This window comes from Vicia villosa, linkage group LG1 (assembly GCF_029867415.1).
Source record: "Vicia villosa cultivar HV-30 ecotype Madison, WI linkage group LG1, Vvil1.0, whole genome shotgun sequence".
Taxonomy (NCBI): Eukaryota; Viridiplantae; Streptophyta; class Magnoliopsida; order Fabales; family Fabaceae; genus Vicia; species Vicia villosa.
In genome coordinates this window covers 200,891,342-200,900,818 of record NC_081180.1, presented here as the reverse complement: position 1 = coordinate 200,900,818, position 9,477 = coordinate 200,891,342, and the positions used below count along the sequence as shown (strand labels likewise).

General features: G+C 34.9%; 1 protein-coding gene across 2 annotated transcripts; it reads left to right on the top strand.

The window, feature by feature from the left end:
• The first annotated feature begins 6,589 nt into the window (after positions 1-6,589).
• LOC131621736 (protein DECREASED SIZE EXCLUSION LIMIT 1-like) lies at positions 6,590-9,193 on the top strand. Of its 2 annotated transcripts, XM_058892784.1 has the most exons (6): positions 6,590-6,923; positions 7,434-7,516; positions 7,592-7,681; positions 7,837-7,940; positions 8,305-8,368; positions 8,612-9,193. In XM_058892784.1, exons 3-6 carry the CDS (start codon positions 7,658-7,660, stop codon positions 8,657-8,659), a joined length of 240 nt encoding a protein of 79 aa, XP_058748767.1. In that variant the 5' UTR covers positions 6,590-6,923; positions 7,434-7,516; positions 7,592-7,657; the 3' UTR covers positions 8,660-9,193. The 2 variants fall into 2 exon arrangements, with proteins under 2 accessions (XP_058748767.1, XP_058748773.1); XM_058892790.1 differs by having other exon boundaries at positions 7,434-7,681.
• Positions 9,194-9,477: the final 284 nt, after the last annotated feature.

Genomic DNA, 9,477 nt, shown 5'->3' with positions numbered 1-9,477 from the left:
AACTTTTCCAGAAGATGAACACCTGTTCAGTCTATTTGGACAAGCATGCGTGCAGTTGATGAGATGCCGCCCTAGGTAACTGTGCAAATCATTTCAAATTTCACGTTATCCCACCTAACGTCATTCATCATTAAATGCGTTTGTTTTCTTGATTCTGTAATTGTTCATTCTCATAAACTCATTGCATTCTTTTTCAAATCCACTTCTATATAAACATCCCTCATCATTTCATTTTCTCTTTTACGCATTCATCTTCTCTCACCTGTTTATGCACTTCTGCAATTTTTTTGCCCTATTTGATTACCCTAAAAGAAAGAACCCTAGAAATCTCAGTTGTGCAACAATGGCTGCTTCTTCATTAAACATTGCTGGTTCTCCATCTCCTTCTCAACAACATCAACAAGAAGAAGAAGAACTGTTTTATCCTCCACTCACTTGCACTATTCCTCGGGAAGATTTAAAAGTGATCTGTGAGTTGATGGTTGATTTTGATAATCTGGCAGAACATCAGTTTAATCTCAGAGAGAATATAGTTTTTCAAGGATGGTCTTCATTATTTCGTGAATTCTGTGAACCAGTCTATCCTGACTTGGTGAAAGAATTATGGGTTAATGCTTTCGTCATTCCTAAAGCAATCGTTTCTTTTGTTCATGGAAGATTCTTCTCAATCACTGAAGACACATTGAGAATGTTGTTTGATTTGAGAGAGCCTGTTGGTGATTTTGAACTCTCTCGAAGGGAAAACTTGAATCATGTTCTTGCTGAACTATACCTAGATGTGACGAAAACGAAAGATGTAAGGGATCTGAAGGACATCTACAAAGTCTGGACAAAGATTCTTCTTGGTTGTTTGTATCACATGAAAGCAACCCATTCTCCAAACTTTGTCAACAGAGACCAACAATACATTTTGTATTGCATTGGTACTCAGAAGAAGGTTGATGTTGTATACATCATTTTCAATCATATGTGGAATGCTGTTAAAGATACTCGAGATGAGAATAGAACCAAGAAAGGTAATATTATTCCTTTTGGAAGAATCATTACCAATCTTCTTGTTCAAACCAAAATGGTTGAGAAACTGGAAACTGCTGGAGTTGTCCAAGACCTTGTTACTGTCACTGGAAGCATCTTGAATGCCAATACCCTGAGAAAGATGAATCTTATTAGGGCTATTGGAAATGCTCCCAAACCTATTCCAGGAGTCAGAATCAGAAGAGGACCAGTGCTAGCTGACTTTGAAACATTCTTCTTAAATGAACAACCAGATATTAAAGTTCATTATCTGAACGTTGTCAAGCAAGGCAGTCAGAAAGCCTCAACTTCCAAGCCTGTAGCTTCATAAGATGTTTCAGAAGCTGCTCCAGAAGTTGCTGCCAAGAAAGAAAGAAGGACAAAGCGTAAGTTTGATCGTCCTTCTGTCAATGAGGAGAAAAATAATCAAGAAGAAGCTGCTGCAGTAGTTGATGAAAATGTTGCTGTGGAAGAAGTTGTTGCTGAAGAAAATCAAGAAGTTCTAGTTGAAAATGAGAACATAGAACAAGAAGCTGTTGAGAAAAAGAAGAAAAAGAAGAAGTCAAAGAAAGAGAAGAAAGAAGATGTTGAGAAAAATGCTGAGAAGGAAGGAGAGAATAAGAAGAAGAAAAATAAGAAGAAGAAAAAGAAAACTGTTGTTGTTGAAAAGAGGTCAGAAGAAGAAGTGATTCAAGAAGAAGTGAAAGGAAGAAGCAGAGAAGGAAGCTGCCAGAAAGAGAGAATTGGCTCTTGAAAAGATAAAGTCTGTTTATGAGAAGAAGAAGCGAAAAGGACTTGAAGCTGATTCTGAAGGGTCTCAGAAGAAATCCAAAGGTATACATATTTCTGAACCTGACTCTGTTTTTGTTTTAATTTCAGAATCTGTACCAACAGAAGTTCCTCAACCTTCTCAACCAGAAAATCAACCACAAACATCCCCTGTTGAATCCCCTCAATTTACCAAAGTTCTCACCCCTCCTTCTTCACCCATCACCAAAGTTCTCACTCCTCCTCCTTCACCCATAACCAACCCTGCTTCTGACCATCCCATTGATACACTTATACGAGATATTCAACCCCTTCAAACCCTCTTTCCTCCTCACTCAAATATCTCCATTTCTCAACCTCCACCTCATGCAAACTATTCCCCCATTGCTAACCCTGTCATAAACAATTCACCTGAATCAGATTCTAAAAGTACTGGTTCTATGGCTCAATTGTTTCGTGAATGCAACTTCACTCCTAAACCCCGTCCTGAACCTGAGCTTGTGGTGTTGGACGCTGAGTCAGAAGAAATAGAATTCTTTCCTTCTCTTGATAGAGAACCCCAACCCTACTTCTTTCTGAACCCATATTCTGCTATCACCAGACTCAAATCCTGCTGGGAATTTTCTGTTGGTGTACATTTTGAAATATTAAAACTAAAAATGAAGACAGGTTTAGAGACTTTGAAGGCAGCACATCATGCCAGGATGGATGATGTTGAATTAAGAAATCTCTTGAGGATCTTCAGAAGGAATATGAACTCTGAGTTTCTGAAGCTTCAGAAGGCGTGTGAAGCAGAAGCTCCAGGTCATCTTGGATTTCTAAGATCCTATGAAGAATTCTGGGCCAGTCATCTCAAGTGCAGATATTGTCTTGAAGAAAAAGAATTTCTTGATGAGCTTGCAGAAGATGTCTCTGACAAGCGCCTTGTCTTGCCATGGTCGTGTGGAAGCCTCCATATTCTGTTCTGACTGGAGATTTCCAGTGGCTATTCAACTAGCTGAGGGAGAATCCTTCTGAGAAGGCACCAAACATGGTTATTCCTGAGGTTGAATATCCGTTAGAAGTTGCTTCTCCCACTCCTCCAAGAAATCTGGCTGCAATTCTTCAGGCTCTTGAGAATGAAGATTCTGATATCCTTGCTCCAGATTATTCTGAAGATGCTTCTATGTCTGAAGCTGATGCTGAGAAGCAAAGTGCTGAGAATCATCCTGCTGAGAAACTTCCTGTTCAGGAAAATCAAGATGATGTTCTCATGTTAGATGCTGCAGTTGAGCATGCTACTCCACTGAATGATAGCTGTGAAGCTTCTTCTGGTGAATCCTCTCTTCTGGTGAAGACCATGGAGGCTCTTCAAAAGAATCAAGCTGATCTAGCTTCTCGATTGGATAAGCATGAAGGTACTCACAATGAGTTTCGCTCATTCATGAAGACGCAGACTGAAAGCACTTCTGAGATTCAAAGCCTTCTAGCCAAGATCTTCTCTAGATTAGGCTAGTCGTAGTCATTTGGTCTTAGTTGTTTCTTGTTTCTTGCATCTGTTTTTTGCATCTGCTTTGACCGGTAAAATAGCAAGTGTACTATTTTCACCGATGTAGTAATAAAGGAGATAATTTCCCAAGTATCGAACTCGCGGACTGCGTAGGAATTATATGTTTCACAATAGTGCAATTGAATAAAAATTCATTGGGGTGTTTGAATTTGATTTTTAATTTAAATAACAGCTTATGTAAAACGAAAGGATGAAATAGTTTGACTGATGAAAATATGCGAAGACTAGTTAGGATAGATGTGTGAATCGCTCTGTAATGGAATAATTACCAATTAATAGATTACCTTTAGAAATTCTCAACTATCAACACCAAACATTGATTTTTCCTAATTCCTTAGTGAAAAACTTCTTGAGATTAAAACCCTCTTTCAATTCCTTAACAAGATAATTTTATATCAAGATTCTATAAGACATAGCCCGGATAATATGATCGCTACACATCAAACCCTTATTCCTAAGTGATTCTCAATTATAGCGTTATGATTAAAAAAGCATTGAGGTAGTTTGTCCAACCAAACCCCAACCGTAAATCAACACATATATTTTCCAATATAATGAAGCAATAAGAACTTTTAATCATAAATTGAATTTCATAAAGATAATCCAAAAACAACGGTAAATATTATTCATTACATCACACGATCCAGGGACATCACCCTAACAAGTAATAGTTTAGCTACTCATGGCAAATGTCAAGATAACATAAATTAAGGATGAAGACATTACAATAAGAGAAGTGTGAATGGATCTTCAATTGCGGATGCTCTTGAAGATTTCTTCGCTGCAAACCCTATCGCTTCCAATCCTTGTTCTATCGTTCTTCCGTAATCAAAAAGTGATTTTCTCTTTTCCAAACAGTGACTAAATATCTCTCAGCAATTATTCTCCTTCGAAAAGTCCATAATGCCCTTTCTTAAGTGACCGATTCCAAGAGTTGAAAACAAAACTTTTTCTGCGCGCACGTCTGACACGGCCGTGTCATAGGACACGGGTGGCCGTGTCAGACCTCTGACTTATTGGCTCTCAGCTTTTTGAAACATTTCCCTTCAGCAAGTGTGACACGGCCGTGTCACATGACACGGGTGGCCGTGTCACAGCTCTGTCTCACCAAAAACTACTTTTTCTTGACTCGAATCGTGCCATGTTCCTGCAAAACTTAAACACTACCAATACAAGATCAAAAGCAATAGAAAACCAACAAAAACAAGAAAAGATAACACACCAAACTCAAATATAAAAATTAGCAAAACTAAAAAGAACTAGACTAATACGATTTAAACTACCACCGAATGAAGTGCTTTTCCATTGATCCGAACATAGAAACGAGGTGAAATTGGTGGCCGATCATGCTTCTCTTTATTTTGTATCTTCTGATATTTCTTTAAATGAATCAATGAAACATTATCTTCTTTCATATTGTTTGTTTTTCATCTGAATCTTTTATATGCTTTTTGATGTTATGACAAAAAGGGGGAGAAAAACGTGATAATTGATTTGATTTATTATATCAGTTGCTGGGATTAAGTCTCAACATTCCTAACATTATTTGCAAGTTCTATGTCTTTGAGATTTTTGCAGGATTGAAGATATTCTGAAAAAGCTCAACATGAGAAGCAAAGACATGGAGAAACGCAATTCTGTAAAGAAACATGCTCATGGAAATTGAAGCAAGCATAGTGCTGTGAAGCTTCAAGATCAGAAGCAAGAAGGATGAATGTTCTGATATTCTCATGGCAGAATATGCTCTAACACATTCTTATCCCTTATATGTTCTGATACATACACTACGCCAAAATTGATATTTTGTAGCGCCTAATTTAATAGCACTTTTAAAAAAAGTGCTATTAAAAAAGAAAAAAATTATTTATAATAGCACTTTATGGTCGGGCGCTATTATAAAATACAAACAATGTTATTTTGATAGCACTTAGTAAAAAAACGCTATTATTAAACTTCAGTAAGATAGCGCTTTCTGAAAAGTGCTATTAATATCGTACATTTAGATAGCGCTTTTTGAAAAATGCTATTAATATTATTTACTAAGATAGCGCTTTCTGAAAAACGCTATTAATATTCTTCACTATTTTTTTTGAAAAAAATATTTTTCATTTAGATAGCACTTTATGTAAAAGTGCTATTATTTTAGTCATCCCTAAATACTAATGTGGAACTTAATAAATTAATAAAATAAAATAAAATAAGTGGACACTTTTTTCACTTTTTTCATTACTCTTATTTTCAATCCGATTCTCATAATTTTCTTTGGGAAATGCTAACCAGTGCCCTCATGGCAATAGTTAAGATTTTAAAATAGTAAATTTATCCCGGTAATCTGCGTATTTAATGCATTGAAAATTGAAATATTAAAGTTTCTATAAAATATTTTCTTTTTTTAGAATACTTAACAATTGCCCTGAGGGCACTGGTTATTTTGATGTTAAATAGCGCTAATTTAATAGCGTTTTTTATAAAAACGCTATGAAAAATTTCAAATAGATAAATACAATAGCGCGCTTTTCTTAAAACTGGTATTATAGGTTAATAATATAAACAAAAAGAAAAATTACACATATATTTGATAGCACTTTTATATGAAACGCTAATAAAATGATACTCATGTAATTGCGCTTATGTGAAAACGCTATCATAAAGCTTTCAAGAATTTTTTTTAATTTTGATGGCACTTTATGTAAAGCGCTAATGTTATATATATATATATATATATATATATATATATATATATATATATATATATATATATATATATATTTTTGTTTTTTTGTAAACCCTTTTCTAATGTTATATCCAACTAAACTTAACTAAGAGGAAAGAAATTAAGATAGGGAAAAGGATTAGGGTTACGTGTATTGTGGCTTTTGATGTTCTTCTCCTTCTCATGACGAACTCGCGGCGGCAACGAACTCCTCCTCGACGCCGCCATGCCGCTCGCCTCCGTGAACTACCGCAACAAGAACACGACCTCGTCCGTCCTCTCGCTAATCTCTCTCTCTCATATTCTCTCAACGATCTCAGTCTCGCTCTCCTCAATCGTCCTCAACCCGTTCCTTTCTTGTGAATTTTGCCATGACTTCGATCGGTTTCGACGCGACTACATGATTAGCATTCTCCAAGAAATCAGGCAAATAGTACTCAGTCTTCTTCTTCGATTCTGTTTGTGTGTTTCTTCTTTTTCGATGAATCTGTTTCCTCGTGATACGATTATTGATACACGATTCAATTTGCACTTTGCAAATTCATCATGTTCTGAAGCGTTGTTGTTGCAGTTTGCAGATGAAGATTGAATAGAAGATGATATTATGAAGATGCGTCAATTTGATGAAGTAGCGTGAAGGTAATTCTTGAGGTCTGAAGGTTCGATGAAGATGAAGAATCCAAGGAGAAGGATGATTGAAGATTTGGTGAAGGATTCAAGAATTCTGAAGATCGAGTTTTGTTGTTGTGAAGATTCTCGGTTCAGAGGCAGAGAGAGTTGAAGAATTCTGATATTGAAGATGATGAATGAAGCGTCAATGGAGGGAATGATTCAGAGAGAGATTCGATGAAGATCAAGGATCTCAGAATTCGGTTGGAGGTGAGTTCTCAAAAGTTTATTACATTTCTGTTATGAATTTTTTTCCATTTTCTTCTGATCTCTGTTAAATCTTTTGGTTCCTTTTTGTTGAAGTTTTTTGGTGATTGAAGAAGTGATGAAGGAGGTTTGAGAGAGTGAAGATTGAAGGAGAGGATTGGGATCGTGGATTTTTCTCCTCTTTTTCTTTCTGAATTTTCTGTTATCTCCTCTTCTTCTACTGATATTTTGTTACCTATTTATCTGCTGCATTCTGTTAGAACTTTTCTTCTCATTTTCGGTTAGTGAACCTATTTATCTGCTGCATTTTGTTGTTCACTATCCTTTACTGGGCTAGTGTTCTTTGTCTTAAAATATCTTTATTAATTAAATTAGTATTGTCATATCGGTATTGGGTTCGAGCCTGTATCAATAATCCTAGATACTAGTACTTGATCTTATTAATATTATAAATATTTGTATTAGGTTGAGCTATATACTATCTTCTAATTTCATATATTCCAAATGTTCTAGATATGAAGATGGTTCCATGCTTTGGTGGGATGTACGGAATCCTGGAGTTCCAATAAGCTCTGTGAAATTCCATTCTGAGCCAGGTATGGACATCAGCATCCTTAGATAACTCAAAAGTTTCAAAATAAGTATTTAGTCAATAACTGATTATTTTGTAGTTGAGCATCTGCATTGACGGGTCTTGCAAAGGGGGTATCTCAGGAGCTGCAGATGAGAGAATTGTGATGTATAGCTTGGATCATTCTTCGGTAACTTCATTTTCTATATTCTCTTTTTCCAATTGAACATCTGATCCTGTAAATGTTATTTTTATTCATTGATCATTTTCAATCTTAATGTTGGTAAGTGATACCTGATGCTGCTTATTTATAACTTTTTCATATTCGTGTCATATTGATTGTAGGGTACATGTGTAGTCAATAAAGAAATCAAATTGGAGCTACCTGGCATCTCAGGCACCTCAATTCGGCATAACAAAATTGCTGCAACAGCTGGCTGGGACCACAGGTTTTTAATTGCATTAACAGTTTAAGCACCCCCTAAAAACAACGTTGTTGTACAAAAAATTGACATTTCTTGATCCATAATAAGTTGTTAATATTCTTGGCATGAATTTCAAAAGAAAAATTATTGGCATGAATCATCCAATTTATGACAAACATGTAACATTTGAGCTACTATCTGTTGAAGAACTTCCTTATTAAAGTGAGCTAGATCTGAATCCTAAACAGGAGTTGAAATTTATTATAATAACTGCATTAGATGCATCAAAGAGACTTCCCCATTGTATGTGTATTAATCTTCAAAAAGTACTTTATGATAGTTGATACAAATCCTGCTGTTTAACTTATGTTTGTCATCTTATTGGCAGAGTAAGAATATATAATTACCACAAAGGAAATGCTTTAGCTGTACTGAAGTATCATCATGCCACCGTAAGTCACTGTAGATAAATACATTATCATTATTGGCATGAAAACAACATTCTTATTTGGTGAGTTTTTTTTTATGATTGTTCTTGAATAAATTTTTAGAGTTCTTTTGTATGTATTAAGAGTATGCGTATAGTTACTGCATAAGTAAGTTGTGAATCTTTCAATTAATTTGTTTGGTTAAAGTGACAAAATGAATTTGTATTGCATCTTGTAAACTTTTATAGAATTTTTTTTTTACTCCAGCTCCTATACCATCATCAAATGAAAGTAAATATGGAGGCTATTACATAAAGAAATCTAAAAGATAATGTGTCTAATGAAGATTCTTCTACATCTTACACAAATGATTGTTCATACCAATCTCCGAAACATGCAAAAACAAAGATCATGCAAAGGTTTCCAAGTGCCGGTTACATCACAAAATCGGAGCATAAAGATGGAAATAATTGATTTTGCCTATTCTTGTCGAACTACTTCAAGGAGTGGAAATAATATATTTTCCCCTGTGTAATTGTATATTCAATGAAACCAACTCATATAACTTTATATTTATGATGCCATTTCCAATTTCCATACTTGTTAATTGTATTTGAAACTTTACTTTTATGATGCCATTTCCGTACTTGTTAATTGTATTTGAATTGTATTTGGTTGTTATATATTTTCTTAATGAATATGTTGAATTGTTTATATGATTAAATTCTTTTTGATGATCTTCGAGGAAATATGGGTTGGATTGAAAGGCAATGCCTACTTTACTCGTTACCGTTATCACATTTTTATCATGGCTGAGCAATTTTTAATATTAAAAAATAGGGTCTTTAATGGCACTTTAGTGTAAACTGCTATTAAAATCTGGGCCTAAAATAGCATTTATTTGAGAAGTGCTATTAAACACGAGTTATATATTAGCGCTTTTTTTAAAAGTGCTATCAAACATGAGTCATATATTAGCGCTTTTATTGAAAGCGCTATCAAACATGTGTCCTTTAATAGCACTTAGTTTGAAAGTGCTGTCAAAATCACAACAAAACAAACGCAAAATGCATACTTCAATAGCGCTTTAGAAAAAATGCTATTAAAAATGGGCACTTTAATAGCGTTTTAAA

Coding starts and splice junctions, on each gene's coding strand:
- LOC131621736 (XM_058892784.1), top strand. CDS start 7,658: ATGTATAGCTTGGATCATTCTTCG. Junction 7,941..8,304: donor ACAGCTGGCTGGGACCACAG/GTTTTTAATTGC, acceptor TCTTATTGGCAG/AGTAAGAATATATAATTACC. Junction 8,369..8,611: donor TGAAGTATCATCATGCCACC/GTAAGTCACTGT, acceptor TTTTTACTCCAG/CTCCTATACCATCATCAAAT.